The 24,811-nt window shown below is 47.0% G+C and overlaps 1 protein-coding gene across 1 annotated transcript in view; it reads left to right on the top strand.

Moving 5' to 3' along the window:
- The window catches only part of USP24 (ubiquitin specific peptidase 24), a 157,835-nt gene that overhangs the window by 79,410 nt on the left and 53,614 nt on the right, over positions 1-24,811 (top strand). The window contains 16 exon segments of the mRNA XM_020976911.2: positions 1,652-1,792; positions 1,952-2,005; positions 5,367-5,482; positions 7,313-7,379; positions 7,530-7,640; positions 11,255-11,353; positions 11,442-11,612; positions 13,032-13,117; positions 16,050-16,143; positions 17,180-17,335; positions 19,227-19,324; positions 21,145-21,240; positions 21,378-21,606; positions 22,948-23,107; positions 23,521-23,676; positions 24,236-24,306. Of these exon segments, the coding sequence (XP_020832570.1) occupies positions 1,652-1,792; positions 1,952-2,005; positions 5,367-5,482; positions 7,313-7,379; positions 7,530-7,640; positions 11,255-11,353; positions 11,442-11,612; positions 13,032-13,117; positions 16,050-16,143; positions 17,180-17,335; positions 19,227-19,324; positions 21,145-21,240; positions 21,378-21,606; positions 22,948-23,107; positions 23,521-23,676; positions 24,236-24,306 (1,905 nt within the window).

The raw sequence follows: 24,811 nt of genomic DNA, 5'->3' as shown, positions 1-24,811 counted from the left end.
CCCCCCCACCCCCCGTGCTGCTGGGGAGGCCTATGGGCACCCAGGCAGGAGGGGGGCTGGAGTGAGGAAGACCTCCAGTCCCAGGACTCAGTGGGATGGCCTCCTCACCCTGTGTACAGCTATGGTCAAGGGTGAGCTGCTTTTTTTGAGGTCTAGCTGGGCCGGAAACCACTGCACAGACCAAATTCATGTTTCACTTCTGTTTTTCCAAGCAAGCTTCAGCTGAGATATCCCACCTAATGCTGTAATTAAGAGGCTGTTTAAGGATTTGTGGGGCTAAAATTTGGTAAATCAGACCTGGTGTCTGATGCAGATTCTTGATGTCACAGCATTTCATGTTTAATGGTGAGCCCAGTGGATATTGTGTTCTTTCCCTTTGTTCATTTACACAAGAGTAAATCCTGATCTGGTCCTGGCAGCTTATTAATCTATTGTTAACCCAGCCACATGTGGCCCAATGTGGAGGGCACAGGGTGGGCACTTGGTGAAGGAGTCCCTCCACCTTGGAAGGCCCTGGGTTTAGGCTCTCCCACAACAGCCTGGCTGTGTGACCCTGAGCAGGCCACCTCACCTCTAGGTGCTCAGGACAACTGACAAACTTTTATCAGTTTAAGAGAAAATGTCAGCTTGCCGTGGTAGAAGGAATTTCCTCCCTTGGTTGCTCCTTATACAGATGAAATCCCAGGTCCAGGCCCGAGCCCTTTGCTTAACCACCTCAGTCTGTGGTGATGTCAGCCTTGGAGTTGTGTACACATTCGTTGTCTGATTGTAGTGTTGGCTGAGCATTGAAATGTTTGGTGTTCCTATTTATTGACCTTTCAGACTTATTAAGAAACAGTTTAGCTGAGAGATCTATTTCTCCTAGGCCCTCTTCTTTAAATAACCAATTCATTAAAATAGGAAATTTGGTTTATATATGCTTAGGGTATTTAAATCTGTATGCAGAAACATGCGTTTATATTATTATGCCTATGTCATGTACATTGTACAGTAATTTCATAATTGTACCTGTGTTAATGTATACTCAATGAACTTTCGACTGTCAAAGAAAAAATATTAATACTGTGCTCTTGAGTGTTAGGCACAAGCCTTCTAGAAACCGATTTTATGAAATTACCATTATTTTGTATCCCAGCCATTTCTTGCTTAGAGAGAGATGTCCAAACAGACAAGAGTTCCCCCAGCCACTACCCACGGCCATAATTCTGTAGCCCAGGATGATTTGAGCATCATTTATAGGATGTTGTACAAGGAGAAGATCATAAAAGGTTCACATATGGTTTGGGGTTAGCCTCCCAGAGCAGGTGCCTCTCCCCTTCTGTGACATCTCTAGAAGGATGGGCTACTGGGCCCTGGGGGAGGAGGACAGAAGAGCCTGTCCTCAGTCCCGTCAATATCTCAGTCTGTTAAGAGGGTGGACTGCTGAAGAGAAACTCTAGAAAGGCTTCTCGGGTGGGGAGGATGTTTAGGTCTTAAAATTCCTCGACTGACTTAAAATGAGATTTTTAACTTCAGTCCTCAGGTCTACCCTGTAGAAGTCACAAATGGTGATGTTTTTTCCCTGACATACATTTAACTCCATTTCTGGTGGGTTTGTTCATTTCTGCCTCTCCATTTACACACAGCAACTTGATTTTTGTCTTTTAAACAGTATGTTGAGAAGTTGGAGTTGATTGGGATGGATTTTATTTGGAAGATTGCCATGGAGTCACCTGATGAAGAAATAGCTAATGAAGCCATTCAGCTGATCATAAGCTACAGTTACATTAACCTAAATCCAAGGTTAAAGAAGGTGGGTGTTATGGGTGGTGGATTAGGGACGGGCACCATTGCTTTTCTTTGGGGTTCTTGGAGGTTGGTTTACTTTGCTTTGGGATTTGGTTCTCAGGCATGGCGTTCTCCCCTGGCTTTATTGCCAAAGTGCTAATTTCCATTTAATTGGCCCTTCTAGGATTCTGTGTCACTGCACAGGAAGTTCATCGCTGATTGCTACGCACGCCTAGAAGTGAGTATCCAGGAGCCTTTGGCCTCTGGGGTCTGTTCCTGTCTGATCTGGGCTGGTAGAAAAGGCAGGTCTGCCCCCCAAGGACTGATCCTGGCCTTGCATGGCCACTCAGTCGGCGGGGCTTCTGGCCTGGCAGAGGGATTGGCGGTTAGTGTGGGGGTCCCTGGGCCTGCGTCTCTTGGGGTCTTCTCACACTTTTTACACCCACTCCACTCACCCTCTGAATGGAATAATAGTGGCCATCACTCACATTGTAGCACATTAAAACTTGCAAAGTGCTTTCAGTGCAACAGTCCCATGAGGTAGGTGGTAGGTAATCATAACCATTTAACAGATGAGGAGACTGAGACTGAGAAATGCAGTGAATTCCCCAAGGTCATGTGGTGGGCAGTAACAGGTTGGGAGCTAAACCTCAGCCTGCTGTCTCTGTCCCAGGCTTTAGAACTGAAGTCAACAGATCCCTTCCTCCCTTCTTTTTTTATTTTCCAGACATAACCATTTATTTAACAATTAGGCCAAATAAATTTCATTGATATTAATGTTAAAGCAAAAGGCATAATAAATCACAGTATACATATAAAGCTATATCACACTCTTAATACACACCATAATCTGCTATTAAATGTGCATGAAGAAACAATTTTCAAATGTCCACATTCAGATGTGGACAGTTTGAGACTGAAAATGACCTGTGCATAATTTTTGAATGCTGTAGCACCTCACCTGAGAGGTGGTAAAAAACTAGATACACATTAGAGGAATTCTTCAGAGAAGCAGACTGACATGAGAGGAAAACCCATGGGCTTAGGGTAAGGCACAGTTTTGGATTGCAGGTTTCAGTGTTATTTGTCAGTCTATTCAAGAGTGCTAGCACCAGGCATAACTGTTTACTGCTTCCTCCCGTCTTAGAGGGAAGGAATTGAAACCCAAAAAGGCCAAGCGATTTGTCCCAGGTCACACAAGTAGATGTGGCCGAACGGTCCTTTGCCTCACAATCATCTACCAGCAAATCCTGGGCCTTTTCCTTCCAGGGTCAGTAACACACCTGGTCGGTTCTCCAGAACAAGACAGAGTGCCTAGAAAGGTGCCGCGCGTACGCCGTCAGGAGAGCTCGTCTCCTCCTCTTGCTTGTGTAGTCTAGTTAATGAGCATTTGTTGTGTGCAAAAGCTCAGCACTGCTCGGTAGAAGGCTAGATTTTTTGCCTTGATGATTTTATTTGATTTTTTAATGGAGTTTTATTTTCAGATCCAAATGATCTCCTTCCCACTTCTCTTTCTACCTAACTGAGGAAGCAAAAAACCCAAAACCCATCACAAGCACATAAAGTCAAGCAAAATCAGGTCCTTCTAACATGAGTGGGGTTGGCTGTCCCTGAGTTTATTAACACCCCCAGGTCTTTTTCAAACCTCAGTCTAGTCACCACTCCCCCATCTTCTACTTTTTTGAACCTAAATTAAGAGTTTTCATTTTTCCCATTTAATTCCCATTTAATAAAATTCATCTTATTCTATTTAGCCCATTACTTTAGGCTAATGATGTCTTTGAATCCTCGCTTATCATCAGTGCATATTTGCCAATGAAACAAATCTGAAATGGATAACTAATGCATTGATGATTAAGGGATGGGTCAAAAAGGCACTATAAGCCTAAATTCAGAAGCCTTTTATAAAAGCATGGGTAGAGTCTTGGAACTAGCTGGCACAGCTGATCGAGTGCCAGGCCTAGAGTTAAGAAGACTTGAGTTAAACATGTCCCTGGGCACTTCCTAGATATGTAACCCTTGGCATATCACTTCATCTCTGCCTACTTCAGTTTCCTCAGCTAGAAAATGGGATAATAATAGCCCCTACCGTCTAGGACTGTTGTAAGAGTCTCATGAGATAATAACTTTGAAGTGCCCCATCCAGTGCCAGGCAAATAGTAGACACATAAATGCTTGCTTCCTTCCTTGATCAATCAGCCTGTTGTTTGATTGATCTATCTAGCAGCCACATAACAAATACTTGTTTCCTTCCGGGTGTGTGTGTGTGTGTGTGTGACACACATACACCATACACACATTTTTATGTATATGCATGTAATGTACACACATAGTATAACATTGCGTAGTCATTCATTTGTTAAGCATTGTGTGGCCTCATCCATATCTCTGAGGCACTTCCCTGGACACCTCCTTCCAAATTGAATCTGAGCTATTCATAACTACTCTTTGTGCCCAGCTGTTCAGCCGGTTCTGACCCAGTCAGTCAGTAGGCATTTATTAAGCACGCTCCTATGTGCCAGGCACTGTGCCGAGTGCCTGGGATACAGAAAGACAGCCCCTGCCTCAAGTGGCCTAAAGTCTAGTGGAGGGACAGCAAACCACCAGTTTTGGCGAGGAGTGGTCAAGGCTAGAAGCTCTGCTTTTGTGTAACCTGCCTCCCTTCATATTCACCAGAGGAACAAGAAGAGAGTCCATCAGAGGCTTTAGGGGCAGACAGTCTCCATTGTGTTCCCTCGGTCTGCCCTTGTCAGAGCTCGGCTCTGGTGTTAGTGGGGCAGGAGCCGTTCTGGCTGTGACCGCGCTTCCTCTGGATGGTCACTGCGTCAGTCGTCAGGCTTTCGACAGCCATCCCTGTTGTGGTCATCCTTTCTGGGCTCGTCCTGCGATCCCTGCCAGCCTCACTGGTTTATCATTAGTAGCTTCCATTCTCTTCCTTTTTTGTTGAAAATCGGTACATTTGCCCTTCTCCTGTCCCAGGGTGCCTTTGAATAACTGATGAGTCTTTCAGGTATTCCTAATGATGAGCTGACAGTCACATCTCCTCGCTCTTTGAGTACCTCAAGATCTGATTTATCTGAGCAAGTTTAGGGAACTGGGAAGAATCTGGAGATTGGAAGCGGCAGAGCCAGGCTTAGAACCCAGGTTCTCGACCCAGTAGAGCCACACTGTCTCACGTCAGTGCTGGCCGCTCTCCTTTTGACAGAGAGAGCACTGTCTCCAGGTCTCCACTACCAGTTACAGTGCTGAAGATGTATTCCCGGTCTTGGTGGGTCTTGGTGGTCTCAACCTGTCTAACCCATGGTATTCTGAAGGAAAAGGTTGGGATGTCCCCAATACCAAGGGGAAGCAATGCCAAAGACCTTGCTGCCCTGCCTCCCAATCCAGGCAGGCTTTTGCCACTTGCATACAATCATGTGGCCTTGTGGAATGGTCATGGCCACTGTTGAGTCCCACGCCCTGCCCAGCCAGTGTCTGGTCAGACATGGTGCCCAGGCCAGACAGGAAGGGCCGTGTCCAAGGCCATGCTAGACATTATCAGTAGCACTAAACCATCTGGGTCGGAGTCAGTGTTTAATGTGGTGCCCACTGTCTTGCAGGCAGCCAGCTCAGCGCTTGGTGGCCCTACCTTGACCCATGCTGTAACGAGAGCCACCAAAATGCTCACGGCGACAGCCATGCCCACAGTGGCGACATCTGTACAGTCTCCGTACAGGTAAGCTCGTGGAAGTTCAGACTTCATTGCAGGGTGGCATTTCTCATTTCAAAATGTTGCTAACAGACGTTTTTCATCATGAAAAGGGGAGAAGGGAGGAGAAGCAGCATTTATAAAGCACCTACCATGTGCCAGGCACTGGGCTAAGTGCTTTTTACAAACGTCTCATTTGATCCTCACAACAACCCTAGGAGGTAGGTGCTATTATTATCCCCATTTTGCAGAGGGGGAAACTGAGGCGGACAGAGACGAAATGACTTGCCCAAGGTCACACAGCTAGTAAGTGTCTGTGATAGAATTTAATTTCAGGTCTTTGGACTTCAGGTCCAGCCCTCTCTCTGCTATGCCACCTAGTTGCCTTGAAAATGGAAACTTTTGGGTAATGATTTCTGATTTATGTCCTTTGGAGAGGCTTAAGGTCCTGGTGACAAAGAGTCCCCCTTTTACCTGAAACATGAATTGATCAATAAGCATTAATTTTTTAAGTGCCTACTGCATCCCAAGCACTAGGCTAAGTACTGGTGATAAAAACACTGTGAGCAAAACAGTGAGCTTACGTTCTGATGGTGAGACTACTCAGCATTCTGCTGGGATGGAACGTATACATTCCCCAAACACCATGCAGAATCGGTCACCAAAAGTTGTGGATCGGAGCATAATGCTCCAATCTCTGAGAGGAGCCTAAAACAGAAAGCACTGTTGCACATGTGTGAAATGCTCACCTAGTCTGTAGGTGACGTGGGTCTGCTCTCCGGACCAGTCCTCCTCTGCTCACAGCTCCTGCTGCCACAGAAGGTACACAAGAACACAGACCTGGGGCCGTGGGCCTCAAAAGGCCCGTGGCTGGTGAGCTGTGGTCAGGCCGTGCAGATTCCTGCATTCTCACTGCTTCTCACTGAAGTTGGGCAGAAGCAGACTCAAAGCTCAAGCTTTGGAGCAGAACTGATGGCCCCAGGAAACTTGGCTCTGCCTCCCATCTGGGTAGGACTTGCCTGGCCTCTCATGGTGAGATGCTGGCAGAGGCCTTTCTTGGTGTCCCTCTGGGGAGGACAAGATAAACGCTCCCTATCACTGAAATCACAGATTTTGTTCGGTTGCTTGAAAAGCACGATGTCATTCATTTGGAGCATTCCAAGTGGCACGCTTTGACCCTAGACTTGCTCGTGTTCTCCAGTCCTGACCAGACTCGGTCTGATTATAGATTTTGAAATTGGTCAGGGTGGTGTGCTGCCCTCCAGTCCTTGGGCACCTGGCAGAAGAGCCTCTTCTTTCGGCTGTCTGTTAATGGTCCTATGACTTTCCACCTTAAAAAGCCCTGTTTTCAAAGACCTCCTGGACTCAGCAGCCTGCCACCTTCCATTTAAGAGGTACATACATTTCAAGGATGAGGTTGGATGTGAGTTGAATCAAAAAGTGCCTTGTTATCCCATGGCATAACATAACCTGCAGATTTAAAATTACCCGAGATAAGCCAAATGGATGAATAAGTTTCTTCTTTGTTATGCGCTTTGCAGGCTGATAGTTGACTTCAGATTTCTTATGTCTGTCAGCTTTGCGGAAACAATAGAATAAAAGATCATGAAAGACACAGTCCCTGTTCTCTGCTCACTGGGAGCTCTGTGATTTGGCAGGGGCAGCGTTTTTCTGTCTGTCCCCTCCAGGGGCTGTTGCCCGACCTGGCTGCATCACCTCCCCAAGGGTCATTGGCTTATATTAACAGTCAGGGTGCTCTTGTCCGTTTGGATGTGGTTTGAGTGAATTGCATTGATTTACTTGACATTGACAGTCACTAACAATCCGAAAAACCTTTTCCCTCCTAAAAATCTGTAGGTCTACTAAGCTTGTCATCATTGAGAGGTTACTTCTGCTGGCAGAGCGCTACGTGATCACCATTGAGGTCAGTGACGCCTTTCTCCTGAGTGTTGTCCTGTCCTTCAGCACACTCTTCAGTCAGCGCTCAGGCGAAGATGGCTTATTGCGTAGAAGTGTGTTCGTTGTCTGCACTGTGCACGTGCCTCACTAGTCCTCTCGCTTGTGCCTTTTTCAGGACCTTTATTCCGTTCCTCGCACGATTCTACCTCACGGCGCCTCATTCCACGGACATATTCTAACCCTCAGTGTGATGTGCGAATCCACCAAAGATACCTTCACTGTAGAGGTGCGTTCATGTTAAGTTCTGAAAACGTTTTTGTGTTGAGGCCACAGACTTAGATTTAGAATTCCCTGCCCTAGACGTGAAGGGCCCCAGTGGATCTCCATTCCAGAGCACGTCAGGAAATGCTCTTTATTTTAACAACGTCCTGTCCTCTTTTACTTTGGCCTCTGCCCTGGATTCTTTTCTCCCCTCTTCTCTCTGTCTCTCTCCCCCCTCTTCTCCTGTCTTTCTCCCTCTCTGTCATCAGATCACCTAGGTCTCTTGGTTATCTCGGAGCGGATGACGGCCAGCTTTACATGTCTATGCCCCAGTGTCTCCCCTGAACCTCACACCCGCATCACCACTTCTCACTGGGCATTTTGGAGGTGCCTTTTTCACCGTTCGCCTTCATCGTTGCAGGAGGCTCCTAATCGATCTGCCTTCTAGTCCTTCGCACACAGATACTCTGTTTAGTCGGCTCCTGACTCCACTGGCTTCTTTCTCTTTGTAGCTTTTAAGGCCCTTTACAGCCTGGCCCCCAAACCCCTCTGTGAAATCCAGCCTCCCTGGCCTTCTGTCTTTTCACACAGAACACTCCATCTGCCCGTCCCTGTGTCTTTTCCCTGGCCATCTCACATGCCTGCATGGTACGCCCTCCTTACATCTACCTTCCTTTAAGAGGAACAGTTCAGGCATCATCTCCTGCGGGAAATGTTCCTTATTTCTCTATTGTTAGTGCCCTCTCTTCCAGACAACCCTTTATCTATTTTCAGTAGGTTTGAATTTGTATTTATGCTTTCTATTTATTGTGTGTACTCATCACACCCATTGGGTAGGAACAGTTTCTTTCTTTGTACTTTTATTTCCATTTCTTAACACGGTAACTGACTTATCATAAGCATTTAATAAATACTTGTTTGTTTGTTTTTTCCCCAACAAATACTTGTTGATTGATTCTCAGTTATTCAACTAGAGACATAACTTCTAGGCTTCTAGCCAGAATGTAAAGCTGAATTAAGAGGAAAGTACATTAAGACAAGACAATAAGCTTCTGATATTATATTTGTGAATTATATTTCAAGCTTATTCCTTCAAAAAAGAAACTAAATATTATATAGAGAACTGAGTCAAAGTTATAAGAATATAAGTCATTCCCCAATTGATAAATGGTCAGAGGATGTGAACAGGCAATTTTCAGACAAAGAAATCAAAGCTGCTAGTCATATGAAAACAGTGCTCTAAATCACTGTTGATTAGAGAAATTCAAATTGCAGCAACTCTGAGGTACCACATCACATCTAATAGATTGGCCAGGATGACCAAACAGGAAAATGATAAATGTTGGAGAAGAGGTGGGAAAATTGAAACACTGATTCATTGTTGGTGGAGTTGTCAACTGATCCAGCCATTCTCGAGAGCAGTTTGGAACTATACATACCCTTTGACCCAGCAATACTAGGTCTATATCCCAAAGAAATCATAGAAAAGGGAAACGGACCCACATGTACAAAAGTATTTATAGCCGCTCTTGTTGTGGTGGCAGAGAATTGAAAATCACAGGGGTGCCCATCCATTGGGGAATGGCTGAGCAAGTTGTGGTTTATGATTGTAATGGAATACTATTGTGCTGTAAGAAATGATGAGCAGGCGTGCTTCATAAAAACCTGGGAAGAGTTGTGTGGTCTGATGCTGAGTGAAGTGAGCAGAACCAGGAGAACATCATACACAGTAACAGCAGCGTTGGTCAGTGAAGAGCTGTGAGTGACTTAGCTGTTCTCAGCAGTACAGTGATCCAAGACAGTCCCAAAGACTAATGATGAAGCCTCCAGAGAAAGAACTGATATTGTTTGAATACATACTGAAATATGCTATTTTTCACTTTCTTTTTTTTTTTCAAGTCTCCTCGTACAAAATGGCTAGTATGGACATGTTTTACGTAATTGCACATGTATAACATATATCTGATTGCTTACCATCTCAGAGGCGGGGAGGGAGGGGTAGGATTTGGAACTCAGAACTTTAAATTAAAAATGTTTAAAAAATTTTTTAAAGGTACTATTTAAGTGCTGCTGAATGGTCACTCCCTACTATGGTAATGATTGATTTCTGTCTATATATAATTCTTAAAGTTTTTCTTTCATCAGTAGGCAATATTCAGTGCATTTTGTGAACTTAGTAATAGTTTTTTAAAACAACAGATGGGAAGGTTGATTTTTATATAATTTGACCCAGGTAGACCAGACATGTAGATGATGGGACAACTGAATGTACTACTTAATGCAGATTTTTAAGTTTGGAAAAGTTTAGATTGTGTATTAATCAGCTGAATCACCTGTGATTTTTCACATCTTAGATACTAACAGTTAAAAATAGGAGGCCTTTTGCATAGTCTAATAATGTCACATGTGAAGTGTACCTTTAGAGAACATGTAACAGTAGACACAGAGTAAGAATAGTATCTGTACAGTGCTGTCAGTCAGATACCGAACATTGGTGTGCTGGGTGCTATGTGTACAAGGTCTCCTCTAAGGGAGGAGACCAAATAGCTGAGTCTGAAAGGGGAGATGAGATGCTCGTGGGTGAGTGACCTGGGAAAGGCCTCCTTCCTGCACAAGGTGGGCTGGAAGCTGAGGAAGCCAGGAGAGAGGGGACAGAGCTCCATGAGCAGGCACGCCATGGGCAGCCCTTGCCCTTGGCGTCGTGCAGTGGAGGCAGACAGATGGTGACAAGGATATTGTTCAGGTGATAAGTGATGAGGTCCTGAGCCAGGCTTATATGTGGATGAGCAGAGAAGGTGACTGTGAAGGCGAGATCAGGGATTGTGCTGTGGCTGTGAGCCTGGGTGACCGGGAGGCAAGATGGAGAAGCAGGCCATAGAAACTCTTCGAGGACATCCGGTTCTCAACGGTCAAGAAGCAGGGAGCGAGGAGTGAAGTCAGCTTCTGCATCTAGGATTAGCTGCAAGCCGTGAGTCTTGTGTGGAGAGGCGATTGTGGGCTAAGGTGGGCCTTGAGCAAGACTGAGAGGGAAATGGTCGTGGGACACGTAGAAGAGGCACGAGGAGAGGGCAGTTTGTGCGTCTGAAAAAAATCACCCAGATCTGGGGCTTGGTGGTGACCTTCCCTTTGTACACAATGCGGTGTCCTAGACGTGGCCTTTTCTCTTTATCTGTGTCCACTCGTTTGGCACTGCTTGTAGTCTCCATGCTAAAAGCCATTTGAATTTCCCCGTGCGTCGTCATCAGTGACTCTGATCTGGAGCTTTCTTTGCTGCTCTCTTGTCGCTCCCCTTGGTTCAGGCACCAGTCCATATCTGCACCATTGCGGAAGTTTGAGAGCACCTTCGTTTTCCTGTTTTTTAAAATGCTTCCCCCCATTAGATCGTCCTTTCTGGAGGATGAGAATGTTGTTGTTCGCTGTATCCCCAGCCCTTACAACACTGCCGGCACGTAGTCAGTGTTTAAGAAGTGTTTGTTGACTGACCCTCCTCAACAGAGAAGCATTCAGCTCTGTCGTGCGTTTTCTAATAACGTAAAAGAGTTCGGATCGTTTAGTGCCAAGTGCTGCTGCTACAAATTCACGTGGACAGAAGCTCCAGGTACCTGCTCTCGCCTCACTGCATTTACTTCTGTGTTTCAGGCTCATAGTAACGAAACCATAGGGAGTGTCAGGTGGAAGATAGCCAAGCAGCTGAATTCTCCTGTGGATAACATACAGATATTTGCAAATGATAGCCTGGTGAGTTGAAATAAACAATTTCTGGTTCCCTCATCTTGGGTGTCAATACTGTATTCCCCCCAGATAATTACAGCTTCATGTCTTGTAGCTCACAGTGAATAAGGATCAGAAGCTGCTCCATCAGCTGGGCTTTTCTGAGGAGCAGGCCCTCACGGTGAAGACGTCCGGGAGTGGCACCCCCTCAGGGGGCTCAGCGGACTCCTCCACCAGCTCCAGCAGCAGCGGTGGCGTCTTCAGCTCCTCCTATGTCATGGAACAGGTGAAGTGCCTCCCCTGCCTTCCCTCTTGTTGCCCAATTCGGCCTCAGTAAAGAGGCTCAGTTCCTCCCTCCCCTTCCTTTATCATGCTGAAATCCTTCAGGACCTCTGAGGCCGTGGTAGACTGCTCAAAGAAGTTCTGGGGAGGAGAGGCATTGACTGGTCTCTAGCCCCATTAGCAAGGCTGGTCCTCACGGTGGCCCTGCAGGCCCTCAAGAGGCCTCTCCCAGCTTCTGAGGACTCAGCCAAGGTTCCGCTGCACCGAGGTACACACACCTCACCCTCTCTCCCCGAGAGCCCACGGAGGCAGCCGAGAAGGAAATCGGTCTCTTATAAGGTCCACCATCACCTTGTTTCATCCGGTGCCCAGACAGGCAGAGTCACATCTCAGGCAGACCCAAGTCTACAGACCGAATTAAACCTGAGTCTCTTCTTGCTGGCTGTCATTGTCACCCAGTAGTGTTAGGGTAACATTCAGGAGGAGGTGACCGTCTGCCAGCTGTGCAAAGAGACAGTGTTCGGGCTTGTCTTCAGAAGTTCCACAGAGACCGCCAGTGGGTCCTGCTGCAGTGTGCACGTTTCCATTCCTCAGCATTTGGGGCGTGGCCCACCCTGTATGGCAGTTAGACTCGAGTCTCCTCCTTAGTCTTGGCCATTTCAGATTGACCTTGGCCAGCTCTCCAGAGGTCATGGCTGGCACTTTTTTGGCTGCCTGCTTTTCAATACTTTTACTGTTCTTTCACCCTTTGTTGATGCATGGGGAGGAGAAGGGGGCATGTTATCAGTTGTTTGTTTCATCCCTGGTCCCAAGCATGTCACAGCCTTAGTTCCCCACCACCAGTGGAGCCCCGCAGCACCAGCAGGGAGGGCCGGTGGGCCTTCGAGCTGAGGAAGCTCAGGCCCTGTCCACCTAATGACGCTCACTGGATTTTTGAGTGAGCCAAGCACGGAGCCTCTGTCTGCTGATGTGTAAAATAGAGGCAGTGCTACCTGGTCATCTGACAGCTTGAGGGAAACAGCACATGCAGTGGAAGGATGTTTACCCTGGGGTCCAAAATGGCCTCTTCCTTTTTCCTGCTCACATTCCCTGAGGCAAGTCATGTAACTTCCATATAGAGGCCGAACTAGACCTCTCACAAAATCCCTTCCAGCTCCGAATCTGTAATCCCAGGGCCATGAGATAGATGCCCTCCCAGGGGTCTGGGGAGGCTCTAGGGAATCAGAGTGGGACATCTGCCTGTCCAGATCATCTTAGTTATGTGACTCGTGCAGAAGGTGGTGGCTTGAGTGGCATTGGGGGCAACCCTCTTCTGTTGTCTTTAAGGCTTAGTAGTGTCAAGTTTCTCAAAGTTAGTGTGTTTGTTTGGAGGAAAAGAGAAATTCTTTGTGAAGTATGGTTATGTATTTTGCTTTCTCTTCAGGAGAAGTCCCTCCCAGGCGTTGTAATGGCACTTGTATGCAATGTGTTTGACATGCTCTACCAGCTTGCCAACCTGGAGGAGCCCAGGTAAATACACATTTTCATGAAATCGTTAAGAGTTTGTGAACCCAGGAACTGTACTTAAAATGAATGACTTTGATGGCTCTTTAATCTTATGGAGGTTGGAGGTGGGTACTCCCTCCAGTGCCCATACCCCTTCTTATCCTTTGCTGCTTTTGTCTGTGTCTTCCTGAAAATCTCTGCTGTGGGCCCTTCCCACAAGCTAGGGCCAAGATAGCCCTTAGATCTCTCAACATCGCAGAGTCACCAGTCAGGCACGTCTCTAGCCCTCACCTTCACTACTTATCACGCCCACTTTATTTGCTGATCATGACTTTCCCTAAAACCTCATGGACACAGGCTGAATATTGACTTGGGAAACCACAAATTAATATTATCTGTCTCATATTTTTATTTATTTTGTTACACATTTCCCAGTCACATTTTAATCTCTCCCTCTCTGTTGACCTTTGGGTGATGTTCCATCGTACATTCTTTAGACCGCTGGCTTGGAGCTCTGACCTGGCTGAAGGCGTGCCTCATACACTTGCCGTAGCTGTGATCCTGGCAGATCTCTTGCTTATGGGTCCTCATCTGCAGAGGTTCAGTGGCCCCATACATTTTCTTCTAGTTGTAAAAGCCATGATCTTTTGAGACAGTGGTTTTCCATGACTCAGTCCTGCGCCGTTACTAGAAGAATATTGATGTTAAAAGGGAGTATCTAAGAAGACACCTGAGCTCATCAAAAGCACTGTGCAGCATTCCCAAGGCAGGCTGGTCCTGTCTCCATCTCCTTTTCGATTCTGGGCGTTTGGTCATTCGTGTGCAGTGTCCATCCAAAACACATGTATACTGGCAGCCTCCTCCCTTTGGGTTGTCCATCTGATTGGATATCATGTAGACAATAGGAGTTTTTCAGTTGTTTTTTCCTGTGTGAACAGTTAAGCTCAGATTTTTGAGTGATAATGGATGTCATTATGAGACTGTACAGTATTCCATGGCTTAATGCAAAAGATCATGAAGGGACATGGACATCCCAACGACTTTGTCATCTGTAGGGAATCCCATTTAGGTTGGATTTTGCTGTTTAGGACAAGGGCAGACATACCTGCTCTGTGCTTCACTTGGTGGCAATAATCTAATTTGTTATCAAAGACAATTTTACATCTTTAAAGAATTTTTATGACTGTGATGGGAGATGCCTTTTTGAGGAACCTTATAAGGCAGACTTGGGTTCTTTGTTAGGATCAACATACAAGAAGGGCAGCAGGCTTTGTATTCTCAGCCCCTTTCTTTCTATCAAGGGCATGACTGTAGGATGTGGTCTGTCTGCTGGGGAGTCCTACCCTTGAAAACCTGCCAGTGCCCTGTTTAGAGCGCCAGCAGGACTTTGTGCTGGGCATACATGCACTCTGTTCTTACAGAAGAGGGAAATCATGCATGTGGTTTGGTAGTTAGACATTTTGCTGGTCACCTTTTTTCAGTAATAAGGTCCATTCTTCCGAATGTTTCACGTCTGCCCTTTTCTTGATCTTGAGAACCCGCACTCTTAGAGGCCTCACTGCCATGGCAGCCCTTCTGCTCCCATCTAATGTCCTTGGAATACCGAGAAAGTTCACAGTGAGATAGCACATCGGCTATTCCTGTCTCCTTGTCAGCACACAAGTAGTCTGAGAGTAGAGTCCAGATGTTTTTTTTTTTCTCCTCTTTATGTTCATTGCTCTTTTCAGCTTCACCCTTAAGTGCTCTAAGATGACTTGGCTTAATGGGATTTCTAAAGAACTTCCTCTCCCCTTGTTTTTCCACTACGGCTTTGATTTTTTTTTTTATGAGGTAATACTGCTGACAATCTTCCATCATCCTCCCCCTGAAACCTTTACAAATGAATTCATGTGCTTAACTAACATTGTTCTTGGCTTCTAGATTTCTCCACTTGTCAAAGGTGTCGTGTGCTATCTGGCTAAGGTTTTTTCTTGATCAGTTGTGGTGATTAATTTACCTCAGATAAACTTCTTTAGGAAATTGCGTAGTCTGTCAATGTTTTTTTTTCTTTTAATCTATTTTCTGTTTTTAACCGTCACTGGCTTATTTCAGTAGATCGTATTGGAACTGTCTCAGTTGGCTGCTGCCTCATCTTGTTTTGTTCTTCTCATTTGATAACGACTTTGATCTTTGTTCTAAAACTTGGCAGACCAGCAGATGGTTTCAGGATGATTCCCATATAAGTCACCAGTCATTTCCTATCTGATAAAATAGCAGTTCCATTTTTGGTGACATTATTTGCTGCCTTCCACTACCTAGCTCTCTTTTTGAAGACTGTCTTCATGATCTGTACTGTTTCCTGTCCAGTCTCATGTGCCTTGAGTCCTTCTCATCCCTGACTTTCCCCTGAACCGTGTTTTCTGGCTCACTGCGTGTTGGCCTCCTGTCCGCTGAGTTCACTCCTGCCACAGACACAAGCGCATCTGCTGCAGTTCCCTTGATGCCGGACTTTTTGCAATTGCTGATGAGGAGTGATGGAGCACGAGGTACATAAGTGTGGCCTGAAGTGCTGCTGCTTAGGGAGCGTGCACACGCAGGACAGCGGGCCGTCCTGGTGACCCCTTTGCTCATTTCTCCCAGGAGAATCCTCGAGCCATCTACAGACACTCAGCAAGGCCGTCAGATGGGGTGATGCGGCTCCTCTCGTCTGTCTGTGTGCCCATCGATGGGCAGCGGTCCCTACTTAGAGCTGTCGTAGCTAAATGAACGTTGACACCCATTCTAAGAAAGGGATTCTGAGTATCTTCAGCCACCGTCACAGCAAAAGGAAAAAGGAGGCTGAGGGGCGTTGTCTTTTTCTTTCTTGTGCTGTATCTTGCTTACTTAAGCACAATTTATTTAACATTCCCAACTGGGTAGATTACTTGGAGCCTTAAACCATAGCTGCCGTGACAGACTTACTTTTATGACTTTGCAGGATAACGCTGCGAGTTCGAAAGCTGCTCTTGTTGATCCCTACTGACCCAGCTATTCAGGAAGCCCTTGATCAACTTGACTCTTTGGGACGAAAGGTATATTTCAGGAAGTTTGCGTGGAGTTTCCCATGTGGCAGGAGAGTTCTCATGGAACTGCTCTAGGATACTTTATAATTGTCAGAGGAAAATTAAACTACTTCTAATAAAATTATTATTGGGAGGGGGTCACACTTAACTTGCCTAACAGTCATTTTATAGCTTTTTCCTTTTATAAATTATCAGTGCCTTAAAGAGTTATCAGAATTTTCCTTTGGCATTTTCCAGAAAAGAATCTCAGGTTTAAAATTAGTATGTTTTGTCACCACAATGGGATTTTCAACCAATTTTTTCCCCATTTAGACTTTAGTATTTACTTATAGTTTAATATATTAAATGTGCTTCTTTGTGTCATCAAGAAAGCTATATATTTGGCATAATCTTGATTTTTACCCATACCTATTACAGCATAACTGATACTATTAAAAAGTCAATTTCTAAGTTGTAGTTGTTAGTGTCGGACCCTGAATGTCTTTTAAATTATGTCTTAGAGCTCTTACCTCATTTGAATGCATGAATTCTCCATCCCCAGTAACTCGTAGTTTGTGGAAATTTGCTAGTGTTTTCCTAGAGAGAATCTGTAACTGTCTCTTCCCTAATTTCTTGAAGCATGAAATCCATTTTATTCAACTCAAATTTCACTTAGGGTGGTTTATACTATGTCTCAAATATGTTGTTATCACTGGGTGGCCTTAGCACAAAATACAGGTAGGACAGAGTTTTAAGTATGAAGCATTAAAATGAGTTCCTTATCACCGTCTTATATTGGGATTGAGAGAGTGCATGTGAGCATTTCCAGCAAAAGTGATGTGAGTGTTTGAATATTGTCAAGTATCCACAATTTTCAGTAGTACAGGTTGGACTGGAGCTGAGGCTTTCTTCCCTAGGGGTATAGCCAGGCTGCCAACTGCCTTATGGATTTTATTGGTCCTAAACTATTTGATTTGTGTTACTTATATAACTTGTATGATGAAACACTAATTTTTCTGTTTGTAATTTTTTAAATTGTGCAATTATTTCCATCATTTTCCTTCAGAAAACGTTGCTGTCTGAAACAGCTTCTCAGTCTTCAAAATCTCCATCCTTGTCTTCAAAGCAGCAGCACCAGCCCAGTGCCAGTTCCATTTTGGAAAGTCTTTTTCGCTCCTTTGCCCCTGGAATGTCCACCTTCAGAGTACTGTACAACTTGGAGGTAAGAAGCCTTTTCTTTCTGCTGGCCACGTGGGCCTGACAGCTCAGGGACTGGGCAGGGAGCCAGCTTGTTAGGTGTCCAGGTTCCTGTGATGGGTGCAACTTGTCAGCAAGGGGACTCCGAGGCTTTGGAGCAGGACATGCAGCTTCGGTTCTTTCCTCGTTAGCGCCCCCGCCATTTAGCGAATTGCTCCTGAGGAAATGTTGGGCGACTTAGGTTAACGTATCTGTGAACAGCATTGCTTTTATAAAGTAGTGTCTCACTTTGGAAATACTCCTAAGATTGGGTCTTGTGTGTTCTCTCACTTTAGAAACTATTTAACTTGAGTATTTCATTACCTTCGATGTTTCATTGCTGCTCTAAGTGTGTCCTCATGAAGATGGGCACAAGTGGTGTAAAATGGAGGGGCCTTGGCCACAGATTGGATCTAGGGAGGGTGGGAGACGGAGGAGTCCAGGACGACTCGGGACTGGGAAGGTGGTGCTGCCCTCTGTGGTAACACGGACAGGAGGAGGGGGGTGGGGAGGGCACAGTTTAGGGGAAGAGAATGACGTGTCGGGCATGTGTTGGGTTTGAGATGTCTTATCTTACATCTTCATATCAGTTGAAATGGTGAGCCTGTAGGTCATCAGAAGGTTAAGGTTGGACATGTAGATTTCAGAATCATTTCAGCATGTAGACGACAGTTGAATCCATGGGAACTGATGAGATTATAGAAAAATAGCATAGGGGCAGAATAGAAGAGGACCCAGGACAGAGCCCTGGGGCTCTACAGCAGACATGTGGTAGAGAGGAGTCTCCAGCAGGAGAGGCAGAGGAGGTAGGAGGAGAACTGGGGGGGGGGTGTCCTGAAAACTGGAGAGATGAGAGGATCAAAGAGGGGAGAGTGATTAACGTTGTCAGAGGCTGCAGAGAGGTCAAGGAGAGTGAGGACAGAAAAGGCCACTGGATCTGTCAGTGAAGAGGTCCTTGGTCACTTTGGAGGGAGGAGTTCTGATGGAATGACGAGGTCAGAAGCAGGATTGTAGAGTTAAGCGGAGGATGCGAGGAGAGGATGTGCAGGCAGCTGTGGCCCCCAGCTTACCTGGGATGGATTGATCTAGTGTGAGCTTTAACTTCAGAATAGCCTGTAGGTAGTAAGTTAGCAGCCATTAGACGGGGAGAAAGATTCAGCAGAGGGTTCTTTTAAATAGTTAGCTCCTCAGTGCATCTGAAATACAGTTCAGTTGGCGTGTCGTTTTGAGGAGCACGTCCCCTGCCTGGGTCTGTGACCAGGCACGAATGGGCTGTTTTCCAGGAAGCCTTCCTTACAGGCAGCACACATGACCCCTGACAATCCCCTGGAGCTTCAGGCCTCTGGTTTTCAGCAGCAGCAGGGGCTCCCAGGCTTCTTGCTCCCAAGGACAGAGACTGTCTTTTGCCTCTTTTTGTATCCCCGGCACTTAGCACCATGTCTGGCACATAGTAGGGATTTAATCAGTGTTTATTGACTGACTGCCTGACAGTGTTGGCGATGCAAGGTGTCATTTTTTGCCAGAGGAATAATTTTAAAGGAACAGATGTTTTGTCTATGAAATAGCCATCCACTTTCCTCCAGACCAGAATGTGTCATTTGATGCATCAGGCTGCTGTCCTTGGGTCTCCCTCCAGTCCTGTGTTCTCTCTGCCCCTGCACTTGGAGAGCTGGTGACTTTGGGAGTTAGGGGCCCCAGTGTCCACTTGACAGGAGTCCATCTCCAACAGGTGGTGCCTCTGCTGTGCTCTCTGCCAAGTGTTGAATCATGCCTCTTAAGTCAGTGCGTCTGAATTGAGAGCTTGTAGCTTTGTTTAGAAATATTGTCCTTTCTGCCCAGATTGCTGGAGAGGTTAATCGCCCCTGTGCCTGTCCTAGGTCCTGAGCTCCAAACTCATGCCCACAGCCGATGACGAAATGGCCCGGAATTGTGCGAAATCCTTTTGCGAGAACTTCCTCAGAGCCGGTGGTTTGAGGTGGGTGCTGGCCCGGCCTTCAGGGTTCCTTCAGCCTTGGGAAGAGGGCTTCTGGAGTTGTGCCCACAGCTGAGTTAGTGTTCCTGGATGTTAGGAAGCTGTGTGCTTTGTGGTGGCCTCTGCCCCCATCTCCATCACCCCCAGGCACAGAATGGACCATTTCACAATTGATTGCTTGTGACCTTGTGGCCAGCAAGCTGGGAGTAAGCCTCTAGAATCTAGCCTAGCTGGTGCTGGACGCATACCCAGCCCCTTGCCAGTACCCAAGGCCAGGCCTCTCTGCTGCCATGGAGGCAGACACAGCCAGTCTGCCTCAAATGGAAGCTGTAAATTGAGCCAGCGGAGCCGCTGCTTTTCCTGTGCCTACTTCTTGGCAGTAGCAGGTGCCGGGCTCAGGCTTGAGTGGCAGGTGTGACCAGGGTGTGACCAGTGGGGATGCAGCCTGCTACTCTTTACAGAGCACCTCCCTGGGATAGCGGTATCACAGGTGGTCATCGCATGGTACATAGGAGGGAGCTGGGGCCGATGGTGGGGAAGTAACTCGTCCCAAGCTCTGTGTGGTGAGGGCGTGGTGGGGAGGGTCCTCAGACCCCCAGCTAGGAGGAGGAGGTGGCACTTGGCATGGGGAGCTGTGTCAGCCCAGGAGGAGGCACCCTTCCTTGGCATCCAGTCTGTGAGGTGGGGCTGCCTCTGGGCAACTTGTAGCCATGCCTTTGTAGCAGTCGTCTGCCGAACATTAGATAGCAGGTGGTGATGGCCAGCTAGCAGGTTATCCCAAGGCCGCTTGTGTCTGAATTCTGGTAGAACACCAGTGTGGTCCTTTATCCCAGAGCCTCTGGGGTCTGAATTCCAGGTGGTGAGCAGCAGCTGCCATAGTCACAGTCAAAACGCTTTTCTGTTGGACTTTAAAACTTCTAGATGGCTCTACACCCACTGGGTGGTTTGACCTCTGGAACAGCCCAATGAAGTGTGGGGTAAAGGAGTAGTTGTCAGAGGCTCCGAGAGGTTGCAGTCACAGGACACTGGGAGGGTCTTCCCCACTGCCTTGGGAGGGGAGTGCCCTTGTTCTCCCCCTTTACTTGTTCTGGGCCTTACCCCGGGTAACACAGTGCCTGAGGCCAGATCTGACCTCGGGGCCCCGAGCCGATTGACTGCCTTGCCTGTGGTCAGCCAGCTGGTATGTCGAGGCAGGCTCTGTGTCTTCCGAGCGGCTACTGCCTTTTTTTCCTTTGTGTCTTTAAGGCACTTTCACAACCACCAGGTACTAGGACTTAGAGAAACGGATGGGCCCTTATTTCTGTTCCTTTTTATCATCTCCCTAATATTAGGCACAGTCTATTTCATGAGTCATTGACATTTTGAGTGTCTGCCCAATTGGTGCAGCTCGTAACAAGTGCTGATAAGAGATTTCTGATACTGATTTCTTTGAGTGTGCCTCATGTGGTTGTAAACCCTGTAAATTTTAAAATTTATTAGACAGGTGGGTTTCTTGTACTATTGTTATTAATATGTCAACTAAATACACCATTAAATATATCAGGTAGGTATTCGCTGTGCTAAAATACTTTCCATTCTGTTGCTCCTCTCCCCCTTTCTTTGCTCTCCCCCTTGGGATTAGTGAGGTGATAACTCAGTGGGAAACTTGAGAGATTTTATGCAGCAGCCCAACACCAAAGCGTGCCATGGAGACTTGTGTCTGCCGGTCACTTGCAGAAATTGTGGGAACCGAGATCATGGCTGTAGATAGAGATTCTTGAGAGGAGAACTATCCTGAAAAGTAGACAGGGACCTCATAACTTTCTTTCTCTTTCACATGAAAGCTTGGTGGTCAATGTCATGCAGAGAGACTCCATACCTTCAGAAGTAGACTATGACACAAGGCAAGGAGTTTACTCCATCTGTCTACAGCTTGCAAGGTATGTCCCCCTAAATGATGGACCTCCCCAATGCACACACCCCACCCAGTTCATTTTTGAAGACTCACTGTAAACAGTCGTGGTTCCTTTGTAATCTGTCCACCAGTAATCCTGGCTTCTCATGTCTGTCTTTGAAGATTCTTGCTTGTTGGCCAAACCATGCCCACATTCTTGGATGAAGATCTCACCAAAGATGGCATTGAAGCGCTTGCTTCCCGTCCCTTCCGCAACATAAGTCGTCAGTCCAGCCGACAGATGTCCCTGTGTGGCACGCCAGAGAAGGCCTCCTACAGACAGCTCTCAGTCTCCGACAGGTCCTCCATCCGCGTGGAGGAAATCATCCCTGCTGCCAGGGTCGCAATACAAGTAAGCATGTCCACTGTCATCCCAGAGACGTTTCTCCAACCCTCTGGGGTTAGCGGACTCTTACCTGAGTCATAAGAACGCTGGGAGGTTGGTGCAGGGGTATTTTGTTCCCGTTTTACAAGTGACACAGCAGAGGCCAAGGAAGCATGTTTTGAACACGTGTCATTACTTCTGTCTGTTTCACCCATTAGTGGCCATTCGTTTTCCCAGCCCCATTCTCGCCACGCCACCTGGGCTCTCATGGACAAGACTCTTTTCTTAGGTTCCTGCATGCAGGGCATCTTGAGGCCAGTCCTGCTGACTTAACTAAGCTCCCGTTTCCCTCCCCCCACTGTTTTCAGGCCTGGCCACTTTGCCTTTTTCACCAAAGCTTTTCTAGACTCGTTGGTTTAGGAACGACGTGTGCAGCATTAGATCAATCTTGTGTCAGGTGGCGTGGAATCGAGCGTTTGTTTGAATCACAGGGGACCCTGGTGACCCTTTCGTCCGGCAGAGGCCACAAAGAGGGAAATTGCTCCGCTCTGGGTCACACAGCATGTCAATGACAGGGCTCTGTTCAGAATCGAGAAGCTGGCCGTAGCCCTTCCCACTGAGCCGTGCTGCCTTTCTCTTCCAATAGTTAGGGCCCAGTTGTCAGGAACAGAAAGAAAAGGGGTTGATGTGCCTCTTGATTTACAAGGTAGCAAATGACCATGTATTATTGAATCTACTCCTTTATTTTTAAGTACTGTAAGTGTAAACACAACTAATGGATATTTTACAAATAAGTTCCTGGAAATACATCATTTCCACTAGTGTTGCCACCCAAAAGACAGCACATTTGAAGATAAAAGCTTACTAGCAGCACTGATTGACTTACTGGGGCTAATACAAATGGACCTGAGTTTTTTGTCATCAAAAGAATGGCTTTAGATTTGCTGCTACAAATAAAAGGTCTAGTTACCAAGCCCTCTAGGCCAGAGGTGTGGTATAGCTGACTGCTTCTTTTCTGAACCTTGAGAGGGGCCCCATGAAGGGGAAAGGATTGCTGGGGCCAGCGGAGTCACTGGGATGCTGTACTTGCATAAGAGCTGACAGTGACAAAACCCTGAGTTTCCTTATCAGCCAGCAGATAGGTTGGTGTGAGCATGACGAATCCTGTGCTGTATTTACACGGGTCACACAGCTAGTGAAGGAGCAGCGATGGCACTGCATTTGGGGGGCCAGGCCCTCCTGAGGCAGAGGCTGCCTTGGTGTCTGACTGCGCCATGCTGGGGTCAGACCTTGAGTCCCCTCAGCAGACGTAGGGCATGCGTGCCCATTCCTCCTCCCCCACTAACTCTTTTCTCCATACTCCTTTAGACAATGGATGTAAATGATTTCACTTCTACTGTGGCTTGTTTCATGAGGCTGTCCTGGGCGGCGGCTGCCGGACGTCTTGACCTTGTTGGGAGTAGCCAGCCAATCAAAGAAAGCAACACTTTGTTTCCCATTGGGATTCGAAACAGACTGAGCAGCTCAGGTATTGATTTCGAGGAAGATGGTTGGAAGTCCTTCTGTCAGGTCAGCTGCCACCCAAAGCCAGGGGACAAGAAGGTTGCTAAGGTGCTGACCCTAGGGCAGCAGTGAGAGGCCCCCGGGAGCCGAGAACAGGGACGCTGGGGGCCGCCTTTGGCTCGTGTTTGTTTTCTAGACTTGACCTTCTGGGTTGTGATAGAAAGCACATTGTCATTGGCCATTTACCAGCCTCATTTAGTTTCCCCATTCATTGAAACCAAGAGCATTTGTTCTAGTTTGGAGGACATAAGATGATCCCGTACCCTTCGTGACCAAAGCAGTCGAAATAAGAAGCCCGGGGACTGTTAGAGAGGGGAGAGCGGGCCCAGCCTCTGCAGCGACGTCACTGACCCTCTTGGGCCTTGTTTACCTGCTCAGGAAGTAACTGCAGCTCTGGGAGTGAAGGCGAGCCAGTCGCCCTGCATGCGGGGATCTGCGTGAGGCAGCAGTCCGTGTCCACCAAAGACGCTCTCATCGCCGGCGAGGCCCTCTCTCTGCTGGTCACCTGCCTCCAGCTTCGCAGTCAGCAGCTGGGTAAGGGATCTCTGGTGGTCAGTGCCAGTTCTTCTCATTGGGCTCAACTCCAAGAATTAACTTGGGCTTTGGACTTCTTGGCTTTGCTTTCGGCCCGCTAATGTTTTCCTAAGTCACAGACTTAGCCAAGATTAAGGAAAGATGTGCTGTTATCGCACATCCAACACAGACTGGGCATATGCTGGACTGGTGTGCTGGGGAAGGGGGTGGACCTGTGCTCCTCGAGCTCAGGGCTCAGTTAGCTTCATTGCTGAAAGTTATGTAGCTCAGTGTATTCATCCTTTGGTCAGCATTCCCTGCTCTCACATGCTGCAGTTAGGCCACTGCCCAGGGGAAGCAGAGGGGTGTTGAGAAGAATCCCTTGGAGAAAGGGGGCTGTCAGGGTGCAGACCCTTGTGTCAATGGGCAGGCCTGCTGGGGACTCTGTGGGGAGGCCTGGCCCGTCCAAATAGCAAAGCTTAATTAGAGCATAAACGTCCCAGAGCTCTGAATGTCGTCCCTAGGACTTTGCCGCCTTTCTGGTTTTATGGTGCCTAATTCTCCTGATTCCTGTTGCTAGCATCCTTCTATAACCTGCCATGTGTCGCTGATTTTATCATCGATATCCTGCTTGGATCTCCAAGTGCTGAGGTGAGTTTTAAAAGTGTTTGATTGTGAAATCTCTCTGACATGCATCTTTAAATTAAGAAAACACCCCGCCCGGTTTTAGCCCCCTCAGTGTGCCCCCACAGTCCCTCTGGGAGCCACGTGCCTTGGTGCGTCCTGCGGCCTCTGGTTTTCCTTAAGTACCCAAAGTCAGTTCCTAATTAATGCTACAAGTGGCTCCTGCTCAGCGGCCTCGGTTTAAGGGGCTCTTCATCCTCGGTAGTCTGGGTCATCCTAAAAGACACCAAAGATGCTTGAGGTGGCGGCAGTTGTGAATTAGATTGTAGCTTTTCTTGGCTGACATAGTAAGTTAATCTTCACAGTTTGACAGAAAATCTCTGACATTTAAGCTTACATTGAGTTACACTGATTTAAATCACAAATTATAAGTCTCGTTACAGTGATTCCAACTGCATTTCACCTTCGATGGTTCCCTGAACTGTCGGAATTTGCTGTGTGATAGCGGGTTCTTGACCATTAGCTAAAACAG

Source organism: Phascolarctos cinereus, unplaced genomic scaffold (assembly GCF_003287225.1).
Source record: "Phascolarctos cinereus isolate Bilbo 61053 unplaced genomic scaffold, phaCin_HiC Scaffold_5;HRSCAF=322, whole genome shotgun sequence".
Lineage (NCBI taxonomy): Eukaryota > Metazoa > Chordata > Mammalia > Diprotodontia > Phascolarctidae > Phascolarctos > Phascolarctos cinereus.
The sequence above is the reverse complement of the archived record's forward strand: the minus strand, read 5'-3'. Positions and strand labels throughout refer to the sequence as shown.